The 16,238-nt window shown below is 40.9% G+C and overlaps 1 protein-coding gene across 3 annotated transcripts; it reads right to left on the reverse strand.

Moving 5' to 3' along the window:
• Positions 1-364: 364 nt before the first annotated feature.
• On the reverse strand, positions 365-13,584 carry LRRC8E (leucine rich repeat containing 8 VRAC subunit E). 3 transcript variants are annotated; one of them, XM_039346530.1, is made up of 4 exons: positions 8,115-8,248; positions 6,978-7,078; positions 5,408-5,546; positions 365-4,132 (listed from the first exon to the last, which is right to left on the reverse strand). In XM_039346530.1, exons 2-4 carry the CDS (start codon positions 7,004-7,006, stop codon positions 1,886-1,888), a joined length of 2,415 nt encoding a protein of 804 aa, XP_039202464.1. In that variant the 5' UTR covers positions 7,007-7,078; positions 8,115-8,248; the 3' UTR covers positions 365-1,885. The 3 variants fall into 3 exon arrangements, with proteins under 3 accessions (XP_039202464.1, XP_039202466.1, XP_039202465.1); XM_039346532.1 differs by having other exon boundaries at positions 5,408-5,550; positions 8,115-8,130; XM_039346531.1 differs by lacking the exons at positions 6,978-7,078; positions 8,115-8,248 and adding an exon at positions 13,050-13,584 and having other exon boundaries at positions 5,408-5,550.
• Between the last annotated feature and the right edge of the window lie 2,654 nt (positions 13,585-16,238).

The following is a 16,238-nucleotide window of genomic DNA, read 5'->3' on the forward strand; positions in this document are numbered from 1 at the left end:
TTTAAAATGTTTTAATGCTGTCCTTGCATTTTGCCACCATAACAAAACAATGAAAATCCCATCGGAGATGAATGACACTGAAATCCATGATCTAGAGCAGCGGTTCTCAACCTATGGGTCGCGACCCCATTTGGGATCAATCGACCATTTCACGGGGGTCGCCAAGCAAGACTGTCTGCCATTTTTTCCCCTTTTCTGGCAGGTGCCTTACCTCCTTTGGGCTGGGCCAGCTGATGGCCCAGCCAGTGGTCGGCCTGCTCCGTCTCTGCCACTTGCTAGCTACACCTCGGCCGGCGCAGGGGGCGACACCACGCATGCGCGGCGCTCCCGGGCAGGGAAAGTCCTTGACTTACGACTGGTTGGGTAGTCCTTGACTTACGACCGGTTTAGTCCTTGACTTACGACCGGTTTAGTCCTCAACTTACGACCGGTTGGGGGTCGCGGCATTAAAAAGGTTGAGAACCACTGATCTAGAACAACTGGGTTGTTCCTCACGTAGGAGTCTTTTGAAGTCTCCCCAGCCATAATCTAATATTCCCACCAAAGCATTTGCTTGATGCTACCTCAAATGGAGTGCCCTTTCCTCTGATTAGAAGCAAGGCCCTGCCTAGACAGCATGTCAGAGGTACCATCAGGGCAGGAGCTTAAGGCAGAGATCTAATGCCTTCTTCAAATAAATCAACAGAAAGACCTTCCAATGGCAGATTCCTGAAAACCTTGCATTACTACTTCATGTTCCCTTGCTGATTATTACTTACTAATTACTAAAAGAACCTCTTGGTTTTTTTTAATATCAAGACTGCAACAGCTTGTTCAAGTCTTTGTTTGAAGGTCTTTGTCAAAAGCCTTTAAGAATGCATGACAATTATGATTTACCCTCTGTAGGCATAAGTTAATAGGACTGAAAGTTGAGTCTTCCTTTAAGACTCCTGGAATGGGTATTCATCATCTAAGGGCAGACAGTCTCATTAATGAGATGTAAGAGTTACATTGTATGTCTCCTATAGCTTTGTCATCTGATAGACTGAGAAAAAATTAGGGGATCGCCCCAATATTTCCCAGCACCTGCTATGTATGGAAGGTACTTCACTCTGTATATGGTTATCCTCCTGCACTGCGAAGATGTTCACGTTGGCAGAATGTTGGATAGAATTTAGGCCAATTTGACATAGAAAAATTAGATGTTACATCATATGATGAGTCCTTATTGATCAAAGCAAATGCTTTGTGGTTTGGCTCTTCCACATTTTAGAACACGATTCTTCTTCTAACGAAGAACAGAATAAAAAGAGCTAGGTTTTTTTGATAATTATGTAAAATACCTAGTCCCTGACTAATTCTCATCTATTGCAATAAATAGGCAAAACACCACCCAGAATCACTTTTGAAAAAATTAGGCAATCTCTCCAAACAAGAAGCTAGGAGTGAACAAATGAATCCACTTGAACAACAGTATCTAGCAAAGCTTCAGAGCAATTCAAAAATATCTACACACATAAACACATAAAATTTAAATACAATGATCCTTTGGTCTGGTACAGCCTTTTTTCTTATAAATTATCCTATTTAACTGTTCTGAAAACTGGTGTTTTTCAGAAAAATAGAACAAAACTGAAATGATACTTTCAACTTCTTTTTGCTGAGGTTTCCCATTTCCACACTTCTTCCTAGGATTAAAGCTGTCAGCTCCCTCCTGATTTCATCCCAAGATACAGATTTGCTAGACTTAGACTTATCACATCCATTCCATGGTGACATAGAAAAAAGGTTGGGAGTTCCTGGGAGAGCATCTGGAATGAATGGAGCCAGACTCTTATGTGTTCTGGTTCTATGCCTACACAGTCACACTTGAGAAATTACAGTCCTTGCCTACTGTTCACATCAGTCATTCATCCTCCATTTTTACCCTTACTTCTAAAGGCAATGTCTCATAAAGATTGCTCTCCACCATCAGACCACTACGCTTGAGGAATTTGCACTGACCAATCTCCAAGGGTAAGGCTTCAAGCTGGTTCCCTTTCAGCTCCATCCTGGACAGCAAAGGAAGCCAGCTTATGCGATCTGAGATGCGCCGCAGTTTGTTGTGTTCTGCTTTGAGAACTTTGAGTTTCTTGCAGAAGTAAATTTCATTGGGCAATGTCTCCAAGCAATTGTGTGAAACAGCAAAATATTGAAGGCTTTGTAAAACTCCCAAACCAGAAGGGATGGTCTGAATTTTATTGTAGGAAAGATCCAAATAATGTAGCCTAGTGCACATGAAGAGTTGGGAAGGGAGAGCTTCAATGTAATTATGGCTGAGGTCAAGTTGCTCCAAGGTCTTGAGTTTGCGGATATGTTCAGGGATGGTGAAAATCTGATTGTGCCAAAGTTTGAGACATATCAACTTTCGGCAATGCTGGAAACTAATGACTTCCTCAATGGAAACCAACTTATTATTCTTCAAATCCAACTCTTGCAAGTTCACAAGGCTAAAGATAGCGTGGGGGATCCGTTCCAGATTACAATTTATCAATTTTAGCTCCTGCAACGAGAAGAGCTTCTTGAGATTATTAAGGGCTACCAACTTAGTCCCATCATTATGTATCCTAAGTTTTTGCAGGTGAGTGGCCAGATCAGCCACACTAGGTGGCAGTTTTGAGATGTTGCTATGCAGTGTCAAAATCTTTAGGTTCTTTAGCTCACGTAAGGTTTCTAGAGTTCCTGTCCGGCCCATCTCGTGGTTGAAAAATCCTGAGATGTACAACTCTTCCAAACCTCTCAAGTTGTAAATCCACACAGGTATATCTTTTATGTCATCAAAATTTACCATCATCACCTTCAGCTGTTCACGGAAGAACTTAAGGGAGGTAAAGGACAGCTTAGCAGGACAATTGATCAGCATTAGCTCTTGGAGATTGATCAGTTGAGTTACTGAGGCTGGGAAAGTAACATCTTGGAGCAATTCCAGTTTTAGCGCTTCCAACTCAATCAGCTCAAAAGTAGTGTCAGGCAACCCAGGCAACATGAAGAGATGGAGTTCTAGGCGCCCACTAGGGTTTGTCTGCAGTTTCTGCTGCAATTTATCATGTGTCCACTCATGATTGAGGTTGAGCTGTTTAAGTTTGAACTCACTGTCCTCAGAGAGGAATATAGCAAAGCGCTTGGAGTAAAGGGAATCATACTGGTCTATGAGATGGAGCATGAAAGCAAAATCATTTTTAACATCAGGGATATCTTTGATGCCAGTATCCTCACGAGCAAAGCGAAATGAGTACTCTTTAAGTGGCCGGTGAAAGAGCCAATAAAGAGTATAGAGGCAGGTCATACCATATACACCAAGAAAAGCGAGGAAGCATATGGCCAGCTTAGCAAAGAGATAGGCTTTGGTATGATTGCAACAGAAATGGTCATAGCCTGTCATATCCTCCATTTTGACACTACAGGGCACTATGAACTTAATATTGTGAACCAGGACTGCATTGTAGACAATAATAACTAGAAATTTGCAAACTTTGAGAACAGTTTGGCGGATGTACATTGTGTAAAGGATGTCTCCTTTTTCAACATGGAGTCGGAACTTTTTCACCTTTTCAAACAAAGCCTTGGCTTCCTCGCCTTCCTTTTTGCCCAACATGCTACTGGAAGGGGACTCTGCAACTTTCTTTCTTGTAACAGAGCCTCCTGTAGGAGAAAGTTCAATCAGTTCACTGGGAACATTACTTTTCTTGTTCTGATTCACCTTTTCTGAGCTTGTATTCTCCTCTTCAGAAACTTCTGAGATGGTTCGAGTAGTCCAAGGTGAATCAAAGCATTTGCTCATAATGGAGATGAAATGTTCAATCTTGGAACTGGTACCAGGAAATTTGAACCAGAAAGAGGCACACACCATGAACATGAGTGTATGGATAATAACAAGATAAGGAAAGTACTTAGCATACCAGTGAAGGGCTGTCTCATAACACATCTGATTGATATAGCTGTACTGTTGGAGGTCTAGGTTGTTCTGTAATCCACTCATTTTCTGGTGGACAGAAGACTTGATTGGTTCAGAGTTATTGACTGTCTTCTTGGTGAAATCTTCACAAGTTAAATCAGTAAGAGCTGTACCGCTGGGAACATGATTGGGAAGGCAAATAATCTTGTCATGTATCACCTGCCACAACATATAAGCGAGGAAAAGAAAAATAAGAAACATGATATATCAGAGTCCATATAGTACAGCAGTTTATATCACATAATATATAGACTCCCAAAAGAGTTGATCTTAGTTGGCCATTTCAAGGTGCAAGAGCTACAATTTCCTTTTAATATATTTTTTAAAAATCCTACACATAGAAAAGTAGCATAACAAAGAATAAGCTCGTCTAGATCTTTAGTGATGGGCATTTCCCCAAATGTTATTTGTTCTGAAACACTGTCACAGTAATTATTCTATTCTTCTGGATGAGTAGCCCAAACAGGCCTAAAATGTATTATCAGATTTTCTATTTTTTTACATACTGGGATGGGATGAATCCTGTAGTAATCTGAGACTGGAACTCCCTGTGCAGCAAATGAGCATCCATAACTCTTTGGCCAGCATTTGTTATTTTATGCCAGCAGTGTTTTTAATAACTGTGGTTTGGTGGATTCTAGAAACATATTACTAGGCCCCTTAATCCTTTATGGGGCTTCTTTCCAATGGACTTCGGAGTAGAGTGTCAACTATGCAAGTTGAGTAGATATGATAGAGGGATACAAAAGTCCATTCATTGTTTTTGTTGCATCACCCAATATATGATACTATTTTTCTAAATGTCTTTTTACTATACCACCTGTCACATGTTTTCTATGGTACTGAATTAGTTCAGTATATCCAACTTACACCATCTCTGCTACTGTAACTGAGTCCATTCCTGTTATTGTCAGTTGTTCTTTTTCTCTTTTCTTTCGCCTTTCTCACCATTACTGTATACAGTTCTCAAAGAGAGTTAAGTCCTTTCATAATGTGCCCAAAATATCACAATTTGAGCCTGGCTGTTTTGATTTTTGACGTTTGAGAACTTTGGATTCATTTGCTCTATAAGCCATTTGTTTGTTTCAATCAAGATTGTGAGGGGGGGAAGGGAGAGGCATTAGGTATGTTTGACTGATACGTTATATGTGAATAATTCATGGGAGTGTTTATGTATATGCATGATCCTGTTGCAATATAGGAAGTCACTGGGGAAGAAAAGTTTGCCCAACAATCTTTCTATATGATTTCTAATCTCCCTAGGCTGGAAAAAAAACCTACCCTTTCCCAGGTTCAAATCATAAACCCTTCCTACTACTGCATGTAATCAATTTCCAAAGCCCTTTCAGTGATAAGTATCCCTTTCTGCAATTTCAATTAGTGACTCCATGATCTTGTTCTGGAATTGTGCAGTCTGCTTCCATACTCACTCACTTGCAGAGTGCAACCGAAAACGCCTATCATCAGCATGACTATGGTGAGGTACTCAGCTAGCACATCCCACCAAGGCTTGAGTACTTTGAAAGCAGGCTGCTGGTCTGTGAAATGCTTGAATTCAGCCACTGGAATCATACTGCCTGCCATAAAAAACACAAGAAGTTAGAATAGTCTCCATTTCAGGAATGTTAAGTTGAATCTGAAGTTAATTCAAGTCTCGATGTAGGAGCTATGATCATCCGAGGCATGTCTGGAACGTGTAAATTATCTATGGATTTAAGGTTGTTACTTAAGCATACACAAAAAGGAAGCTGCACTAAATCTTTTTCCTATCTACTGTTAACTTGAATATAAAAACAAACCAATGAAAAGTCTCTGGTTTGCCCAAAAATTATCTCTGGGAAGCGAGAGGGGGAGGGTTGAGGGTGGGTGGGTGGGTGAGTGGGTGGGTAATGATAATATAGTCATGGTAAACGCTTGGGCATTTCCCCTATGCTGTGTTCATGTGTGTGAGAGGGATGAGAAGGGAGGAAGGAGTAGGGAAGAAGTAGGATGGTTAGAGGAGAAGGGGAGGGGAAGAGAGTAGGAGGGGAGGAGAGAAAGAGGAGGGAAGTAGGGAAGGATTAGAGAGGGTGGACGCAGCCTGGGGGGAATGGGCAGGCGGTACCAATAGTTAGGAATTTAATTGTATTTTGTATGAATAAATGGAAAATAAATTTTTTTAATAAAAAAGAAAAGTCTCTCGTTTGACATTTACCCTTTATTCCTATAAGCATTTATTCCTATTAGAAGCCCTCATAAGGTTTCAATACATATGATCTTCACATCTACTAGGAATGAGTAGTACAGCCTTGCCAGTCTGCTATCTTAGGCCATTCTGACTGAACTGTAATTCAGCATGTTTGGAGATAGTGTCAGAATTATGACCCAAAGCTTCAAAAGAGCAGGAAAGCCCTAGCTTTCAACTACCATTAAAGCACAGTTCCTTATAGATATTTGTCAGTTTTAATATATTTTATATTTTAACATATTTTAATGTATTTTATATAACATTTTAATATGTTTTATATTTTTAATGTTTTAAAATGCTTTATATTTTAACATATTTTAATGTATTTTATATAACATTTTAATATGTTTTATATTTTTAATGTTTTAAAATGCTTTATATTTTAACTTTTTTTTTTAATGATCAAATATAGGAAACCAAATATTACTTATTTCTATTCCGAATTCTGAAGTTAACACTAAATGAAAAAACTCCTTGAGTGATGATACAACTAATCACATCTAGGTTTGGTTAATACTTTGGTGAGCTGCTTTGGGACATTTTATGCATAGCCTTAAGTTCCATAGTGGAAAAAAAGCAGGATATAAATATATCATTTTTAAAAATTCAGTGTTTTCTATCAACCCTGAAAATCTTAGTATGGTAATTAGATTTCAGAAAATTCTCAGTGCCAAGCAATGATCAAATGTTTTGTGGAATTTGAAGATATCTCTGTTCGTCCAGTGAAGCACAAGCCTTAGAAGATACTTTTGTTGTTGTTTAGTTTTAATATCCCACCTTTTATTCAGGAGCTTAAGGTAGTACATATAAAGTTTCCTCTTCCTCTTCTCCACAATCACCCAGTGAGTTTTCCACAATTAAGGAAGGGCTCTCCAGTCCTAGTCCAACAGATTGAAGGAAGAGAATATTATATATAACAATGAACGCTATAGCTACTTCTGACACTGGTTCAGCTGACCTAAGATTTTCATCATGTAAATGTATGGGTGTATATTCCAACCTTCTTTACTTGGTAGCAAAAGGACCAATCACTCACCCAACCATGATAGTAGCCATTGTGAAAATGGAGTTGATTTCTAATCATCATTTGAAAATCTAGCCCTTGGACAGATTATTGCAGAAATGATTTTATTTCTTATAGTCTATGCCAAGTTCTGTCATCGACTTTTTCTTTAGTTTAAGATGGAAATGTAATGACCAAGTCAGGTATTATATGGATATCAGGACAACAACGGCCCAAAAGAATTATACTTGTAACCTTTCAGCTACATTCTTGCCTATAGTCTATTTTCTGTCAATATAAAATGGGATGGTTTTTTTCACATTCCGGTTGCTATAGTCAGGGCTTTTTTTCTCATAGAACGCCCAGAACAGTTCCGGCACCTTTTTTGGATGGAATCTTGTAGGGTAGGCAAGGTGGGTTGTATGACGTGTGAGGGTTTTTTTTAGAAAAAAAGCACTGACTATAGTAACTATGTTCCCATTACACTGGCCTGGTCGGAGATGTCCCAAACAATATGTATGCAACAGGTTACCCAGAAATATGAGACTTAATATCATCATGAAGTCATGTTCAGGTGCATTAGTTGATATTCACAATACTAAAATACTGAGACAATTCCCACACAGATGAGTGTTAGGACCAAATGGAAATGCCCATTCCAGTGTATAAGAGGAAAGAGTGATACTGATCTAAACTCAAATGATGTGGCTTCATCCTTTGGAGTAGTATTTTTTTATTCATGACAAAAAGTGATGGAGAAACACACAAAAATTAGGTTGATTGCAATGGATTATTTAAAATTCCTTCAGGTTTTTCTCTTATTATATAGGTTTTTAGCCTTTTCTGTCTTTCAAGAATCATAGAATTTGCTTCCTTGATGTTAGCTACTAGTTACAGTAAGTGAGGTTTACCTAAATGTGTTGTCCACTATAGAGAAGTTAGTGAACATCCACAAATCGTAGATTACTTGTGTTATTTTCCTGGAAAATTTCCTTTCCTATTGTGTTGAAATGGCAGCTTTCCATTTCGGAAGACTTCCTGAAAGCTTAGCTGTCAACTTTTCTCCTTCAGATCTCCTAATACAAGGGAAAGAAATTTAAATTATTAACACTATCAGAGTCTTCTTACTAGTGCAGCCTATCAATCTAAGTGAGCAAATAAATGCATAAATGAATATAAAGATTTTTCTATTCTAATTTGCCTTCCTTTCCCTTAAAGATATAGAAGTCAAGAATCCTATCTCCCATCTCATACTTCTGAATGACATCCACTTAGTTCCCAGAGAAGCCTTATTTCCTTTTCACTTTTTTTAAATGTAAACTCTTAAAAGCACATCTGACTTTGGGAGGTAACAAGAAGATAAATAAAAATATGGGCAAACAAAATGGCTTATTTCTGTTCCTTCTTCACTAAAGCACATTGTTTTTCTTCTTTTGAATGGTGGGTGGATTATTTTTAAAGAGACAATAGTATTTGCTACACTGTAATTGCCCAAAGAACTTCAATTACTGTACAGTATTTATTTATTTAGAAAATTTATTTGGCCATGTATTCGCTCACAGTGACTCTAGGTGGCTTACAACAGTATTGGACTGATTAATAATATAATAAATGTGTTAAAAAATAAATCATTAGCTACCACAAAATTTTCTCCCAAGAAAGTATTGCCCATCAAATCCAAACTGTGAATTCTGAGATTCAGAAGAATCTAGCGAGGTTCTAGGAGGGGGGAGGGGGAGGGGGAGAGGGAGGGAGGGAGGGAGGGAGAGAGAGAGCTGTTGCTCCAATTGGCTCTTCAAAACACAAATGATTTATAAAGCAGCTTTATAAAAATGCTTTATAAATCAAGTGTGCTGTGGCCTCCAGTTTCTCCTTTCTGTAGAGAGGTTCATGTTAATACCAGAAAGTCAACTTTCTTATATCAAACAGAAGTGGTACATTCAAATGCTGATAACCTAAGTTGAATAAGCAAGCTCAGTTTCTTATTTGTGAAAGGTTAAAAAAAGAGGAAAGCTCTGCCCTCTTTTCCTAAATCTCCATTTTTAGCAAAATGGGTGGGTCTGCAAAAGTACAAAGATTCCACCCACAATTCAGGTAAAATAAGAGACCAGGCCATGCAAAGTCCCACAGATTCTCTGGTAGAAAACATATTTTGAAGATGGAACCTAAAAACATTTCAATCTTTATTCAGCACCCTCCTGGCATTTAGAAAAAGCTTGTACAACAATGGTCCCTGGAGAGATAATAAAATCAAAGAATTGTTCCTGAAGGGAAACAATGTATTTAAAAATAAAACACCCTAAAAAATCATTGTATCTAGGGTATGACATCCTGTAGATTGTAGAACATAGCTAATTATGTTCCATGGGGGACCGATCCTACATCTTACCTTACATTTAAGAATGACTACCTAACTAGAGGTTATACAATGACCTGCCAAAGAGATTTTACAGCGACCTGCAGGCATGGTGAGGTGAGGTAGTGGAAGGGTAACTACACAGCCATAAAATAACCACAAAAGTTGGTTTTGCACAATGATCCTGGACTTAGAAGAAGTGAGTTATGAAGTAAATTGTTGATGCCAAACAAGATGGTAAAATCAAACAAAGATTGGGAAGATTAATATTGAGCAAATAGGTTTCAAAATGATGAACACAGTTCACAATGACAAATACAATTGCAGTTCAGTGTAAAATGATACATTTTTTCTAAAAAAAAAAGCTCAAATTCTCCCTGTACATTAATGAGCAAATGACTGACCAGGCATGGGACTTAACACAAAGATAATTAAGGGTGCAGGTTCAATAAAAAAGTCTATTCCATATTTGGGGTCATCATAAAGAGTAACAGAACAATGTCCTTATATAATTGCAAGACTATCTTTGGAATATTGTGTATAGTTCCGCTCACACCTTAAAAAGAATATTAGAGAGCTACAGAAAGCGCAGAAAAGAGCTGCCAAAATGATTTGAAAGCTGGAACAGCATCTTTCCAAGAAACACTATAACAGTTGGGCTTCTTACAAAGGGGAAATACTGTAGTAGAGAAAATAAACTTAACAAACAAAACAGACATTGCACCTTTTTCCTCTGTCTTTTAGATGGAATCAGAGTCAAACTAAGTTCCTTCCTTTGCCTGGCCCCAATCCTATCAAAACCAGATTGGCCCAAGGGCAGCCTTTACAAGGAAATTGCAACAGAGTCAAATGCTAGTCTTCCATCCTCAATCAGACCGATTACATCAACACCCCAACTCCTTTAAACAATGGACTTTCTCAGCTAAGTTGCCCCCTGAAAGGCCCGTTCTGCCTAACAATGGAAGTAATCCCAAGTAAACTGACAAGGATTTACCCAACTGGCCAGCAAATCAGATCCCTGGATATTCTGTTTTGTAGTCTTCAATTTCTGTAAAAAAAACTTTGCTATTTTGCAGTGCAGCTCAAGGTCAACAGAAGGAAATTTCTTCACCGGTTTTAAGAAATCTGTGGAAGTTGCTGTGAACAGGTGTGGTCATAGCAGCCAGTGTGGGTGCTTTACAAAAGGATTTGACAGGTTTATGGAGAATCAAGCTAACAGTAACTTCTAGGTTTTACTGCTCCATGAATCATAGGCAGACCTGGCTTAAATACTGCCTGCTGGGATAGATCAAGAGAAGAGCTCTATCACCCTTCAGTCCAGGCTTGTGAACTTCCCCTGTGCATCTAGATGCCCAATGTGCGCAAGTGGCCCTAGGCTGGTCAATTCTATTCTTTTCAGTTTATTCAGGCTGGAATTAGCATATCTTAAGCCAGAGTTTCTCAACACTGGCAATTTTTAAGTTGTGTGGCCTTCAAGTCCCAGAATTCCTCAGTCAGCTTGCTGGCTGGGGAATTTGCTAATTGAAATCCACACATTTTAAAGTTATCACCTTGAGAAGTACTGGCCTGAGATAATTTCCAGATAACTCTGGGAGCTTTTGTAGCCCCAGCATAGCTAAATAGCAATATTGTTGATGAAACCATTGCCCTGAAGAATGTTCCCTTTGAGGGGTCCATGGTGCTCTCTGAGCTTGCTTGTTTTCTTGCAGACGTTTCATTACCCTAAGTATGTAACATCATCAGTGCTAGTAAGAAGTGCTGTTTGCTGTCTGTTTATATTCTGGTGTCTTGCCTGTCTGTGTGGGTGGAGGCAGTCTTAGAGATTCTTTGGTTGGGCTGTTAACTAATGGCTCTTTGGCAGTTTCTTGATTGGGGTATTGCTTTACTTGATTGTTGGTCTCAGTTTGACCTTGGAATTAATCTGTGCTGATCTGAGTCCTGATTACTGGTGGGGAAGCGCTGGAGCCTTTTTCTCTTTTGGACTGATTGATTGCCTCCTTTGCATAGTCTATAGATACTGTTAATGTCTATGTGTCTATTGATGGCTGATTTGTCAGAGCTTCTAGAAATTCCCTGGCTTTTTTGGATTTGGCCTAGTGTAGGATTGTCACATTTTTCCAACTGAAACTATGGTTAAAATCTCCCTATATTTTGTGAAATTAAAGAATTTTCGTCATGCCTCTTGACTGCCAGTTGTGTTCATGGAAGCGTCTGCCAGTCGTTATCTTTTCCTCCTAACTGGAGAATTCCAGGGGTTGTAATAGTTCTGAAACTTCCTGGATGGACAGAGACTAGCAGGAGCATATGTTGGTTAGGGAATTCTGGGAGATGAAGTCCATACAACTTAAGTTGCCAACCTTGAGAAAAACACTGGCTTAGGGTACGCTAATTCCAGAGCCTGGCTAAACTGAAAGGAACATATTACTGGGAAAACAACTCAGCTGCATGGCTTACAACTGATTGAAATCAGCTTTCTCCATTTAATTGGATTCTCTACCCTCCTCCCCTCCCCCATTTAATTGTATAGGATCGCTTGGCCTTATACAGCACCACAGGTCGCTGTTGGCACCATTTCTCTACTAAAGTTCACTAGACCTATTTTATTCATAGCCAGGGTCAGCACAACGCCTTTATAATACAAGGATACAGAGCAGGCCCATCCTAGTCTGAGCATATTGAGAGTCCTCCCAGCAAACCTGGGAGTTTGGGGCCCAAAAGGGCGTTTCATACTCTGGAAAGAAGCTCTTGTTGGCCTCATTTGCCCTCACCGGGGTGGAGCCGCTGCCTGGGAGGCCCCAGGTGCCCGAAAGTGTTCAGGAGCGGCTCTTTTCTTTTCTTTACAGAAAAGGGAATGCAGTAGATACCGTATCTTCAGCAGTTTTGTCCCGCGAAACTGAAGGCGCCAGAAGTCTCCTGCGTTCCCCACCAGGCCTCCGCCGACAAGACAGAAGTACTCGGCTGTGGGGAGAGGTGGTCTCTGACTCTGGGGAGTCAAGGTGTCTCCAGGGCTGAAATAAATCCACCCCGCTTTGGAGAGGGGAAAAAAAAAAAAAAGGCTTCCTGCTTCCTTCATTTCTCCCAGCGCGCCGGGATGTTTTTGGGGGGCAAACTGGCAAAGAAGCGGGAAGTCGCTCGGCGCGGGATGACTTCGGTCCAACTTAGCGAAACCCCCCCCCCCCCCCGGGTCAATCCTCCCCTTTCTCGCCTCGCTCACACGGACGTGGGAAACGGACGCACCGGGTTATCCTTTTTCCTAACCGCCCCTATTCCTTCCCGACGCCTCTTCCACATTCATGTCATCCCTTGGCTTCTCTCCCTCCCCATCGGGCCCCTCCACGCCAGCCTGCCTTCTCCAAGTCGCTGCTGCCCTTCGGCCGCGTGGGGTGAGCACTTCCATCGCTCCCAGCCGGCGCGGCCACAGACGTGAACGGGATAGAGGGCACCCTGCTTGGGGGGGGGGGTTATGCCAGGCAGTATCCCAGCCACTTGCCTGAGGTCGGTGGTCTCTGGTCGTCTGTCCTGGTAGGACGGGGAATCCTGATCCGGCTCGTCCGCTGGGGCCACCTGCTCCGGGCGGCCGTGCCCCCCTTCGCTGCTTTCCCCTGTGCAAGCCGCCGCCGCCGCCGCCGCCTCTGCGCCCGCCTCCAGTGGAGTGCCTCTTCCTCCCCAGGCGCCTGGCGATCCCGCCTCTCTCCCCATTGCCCTAAAGTGGCTTTAAGGAGGGAGGCAACCTTCTGTAGGGCGCTGCCGCCGAGGAGCAACTAGGAGGAAGCCGCCCGACAACCCACGCAAGCAACGAGGAACAACCTGAGACGGGCTGCCGCCTGGAACCACCCTAGGGAAGTGCCTCTCCAGCCCGGCCCAGGCTGGAACTCTTTTCCTGGGCGCTTGGTGGCAGAGGAGCAGCTGAAGGAGGGTGGTGGCCTCCTCTGCCTTGTGCACCAAGCGGGGCCAGTAAGTCCGACCATGAGGGAGAAGCCTTTCCTCTCCTTTACCGTCTAAGCAGAAGTGGCATCCAAGTAGGATCCCCACCGACGTTGTTGTAGGTAGGAGGAGAGCCCTGTGTGCCTATGGTGGCCTCAAATCCTAAGGAGTCTGGTAGCATCTTTTTCCGACTGACAAATTAAGGTAGTTGAATTCATCTGATAAAGTCAGTCTAGCTGGTGAAAAGGTATACATGCCACCTTTACATAAATGTGATAGTCATCAGAAAGGAGGCTGCCACATTCCTTCGGATTTTTGACCACTAACGATGCAAAGGTGTCAAAACATTGCATGCTGCTGCTTAAAACCTCAGAGGCATCCTAAGAAGGTAGGGGTGAGTTAGCTGGAATCACACAGCACTTGACTCATGTGCATTGTTCTCGTGACAGCTTTGTGGTTGGTACAAAATCACGTGAAAACTGTAAACCCAAGTACACTTTGTGGGCCTATGCAGAGGTAGTAACACAGTGAAGTAAATATGCAGAATTCCTCTGCTCACACAAGCATGTAAGGTGTTATTGGGTGACTAGTTCTGGGGTATGTAAAGTGCAAGTTTACAATTGCCACAAAAAGTATTATGTCTTGAATTATTTTAAACTTACCTCTCTGACATTTGGCCCGTGCAAAATGATTGGACATAGAGGTGTACAGAGGTGACTTGATGCTTAGATACCAGACAATAAACTTTCACTGGATTTTTCTCTGACTATTGGAACTACTGTAGATTTATAATTATCTAGCAGTATCTTTACATAGGCTGAATCCAATAAAATAGAGGAGAGTTATAGAATCCTATGCAGCTCTCAAAACTCTCTTTCAGCTGGGAAACCCAGGAGAACAGTAGCTTTAATTTATCATAGCTAAAAAAAATGAAACTAACCCATACTTAGTCACGCTTGCATTTCTGATTGGCTCCTTCTCTTTGCACCCTCAACCTCCTCCCATTCTTAAATGCAGCCTTGGTCTCCTGCGTTGGCAGTATAAAATTAAATAGATGCATACTTTACCAGCTACAATCACTCACTTATGTAACCTGCAATGATGATTTAAAAAAAAAACTAAGAACTTACTGGACTCTTTCTAACATGTTTCATTTTATATAGCTTAATGTGAAATATTAACATGAGCGCTGTTGAGAAATAAACCTGCTTAAATTGGAAATTAAACCCATTGACTCAAAGGCTTTTCAAATATATATGATTGGACTCACATTATTCAGAGCTGATAAAGCCCAGTTAGCTGAAATATTCATGGCAGGGAAATCCCCATATAATCCTTGTCATCCAGGATAGTTCCCAAACTAAAGCACCAAAGGGGTGGTGGATATCTGTAATGTAATGTTTACATTGCGCATGTGGTGAAATGGGCAGCAAAAAGTTAATAAAAAAATAATAGGTTTATCTATATGTTCTACCTTCACTACGCTTTCAAAGGTTTTAATATGGCTTTAATATGTCACAGGAATAAAGATCAACTCTGCCGAATGGGGCACTTCTTGCAGTTTCCCTATTAAGTCTGGTATAAATGCAACAATCTGATAGTTGCACAAATATATATCTCCTTCATGCACACATACATTTTACAGCAAAATAAAATATTAAAATAACTAAAAATTATAAATTAAAAGAAAACAAAAAACAAATTCAAAGGGCCACTACAATAGGTCTTTTTCTGCTGTCGGTTTTCTATGTTTCTATAAGATAAAAAAATCCCAAATGCCAAGTTGTCACTGTCAACTTTTATAACTGCCAACCAGAATGTTTCAAAAATATGCATGGTTTCAGATTAGATGACACCTTTATGCATAATGGGTGTTTATGATTAGGAGATTACGCTAAAACTTTTACTATGCAGATGTGGGCATTGTCCAGCAAAAGGGTTGCTGTGCATTCTGGTGCCAGGCTAAGACAAGCTTTGCTTATCTGAGTGATTCGGGTGTAACCAAACAGGCATTGCTGGCAGGCAACTAAGACTTGAGGGCAGGAGATCAAAAGCACTTTAGGTTGGAGTGTGGTACATTTTTCAGTACATAGAACAGACATGAAATGAACTTCAACAGCCATCACCAGTGCCACATCTGTACGCCTTGTCAAGATTGTTCAGCTTTTAAAACCAACCTCTTCAAATCCTTCTAGAGTTTTGATTTCCAGCTAGAGGAACTACAGACATTTTTGTTTCAAAACAGATCCCATTTCACCCATGGTCAGTCGTGTTCTAGGCCCACAGTCTTTCAGTATCACTGTACAAAGCAACATTCATAAGAACTGAGAATAACTTGGGAGACTGCTTGTGACTCTGGCTACCCAGATACCGTTTAGTGCTGCTGAAATACAGCTGCCTCTGGGATGAGGTATTGTGCAACCTCCTTGCAGACGCCTTGCAGGCAAAGGCAAGTTAAAATGATCCCCTCTACAGCCATTATATAAAATGTTTGTTGCATGCTTGCATAGGCGAATCCTGGGCTAAACTCTGCACTGGGTGACTGAAGGCAAGTGACCTATAAAAAGCCTTTATTATGTTCTCAAGAAAGCTGATCGTTAGTTCTCAGAATGGACTCAAAGCCTTTCATTGACTTGAGGAAATTCAACCAACCCAGACTTACTTCTCTAAACAAACACGCTCAGGTTGTCCATGGTGTTTTGCAGCTTTCCGCTTGGAACAGACCATTTCTTCTTGTCAGCAATATGTGGGTGGG

The sequence above is a fragment of the Crotalus tigris genome, unplaced genomic scaffold (assembly GCF_016545835.1).
Source record: "Crotalus tigris isolate CLP2741 ecotype Arizona unplaced genomic scaffold, ASM1654583v1 scf7180000018005.443694, whole genome shotgun sequence".
Lineage (NCBI taxonomy): Eukaryota > Metazoa > Chordata > Lepidosauria > Squamata > Viperidae > Crotalus > Crotalus tigris.

Coding starts and splice junctions, on each gene's coding strand:
- LRRC8E (XM_039346530.1), bottom strand. CDS start 7,006: ATGTACTACCTTAAGCTCCTGAATAAAAG. Junction 5,547..6,977: donor CTTAAGCTCCTGAATAAAAG/GTGGGATATTAA, acceptor TATGGCAGGCAG/TATGATTCCAGTGGCTGAAT. Junction 4,133..5,407: donor TTTTCGGTTGCACTCTGCAA/GTGAGTGAGTAT, acceptor ATGTTGTGGCAG/GTGATACATGACAAGATTAT.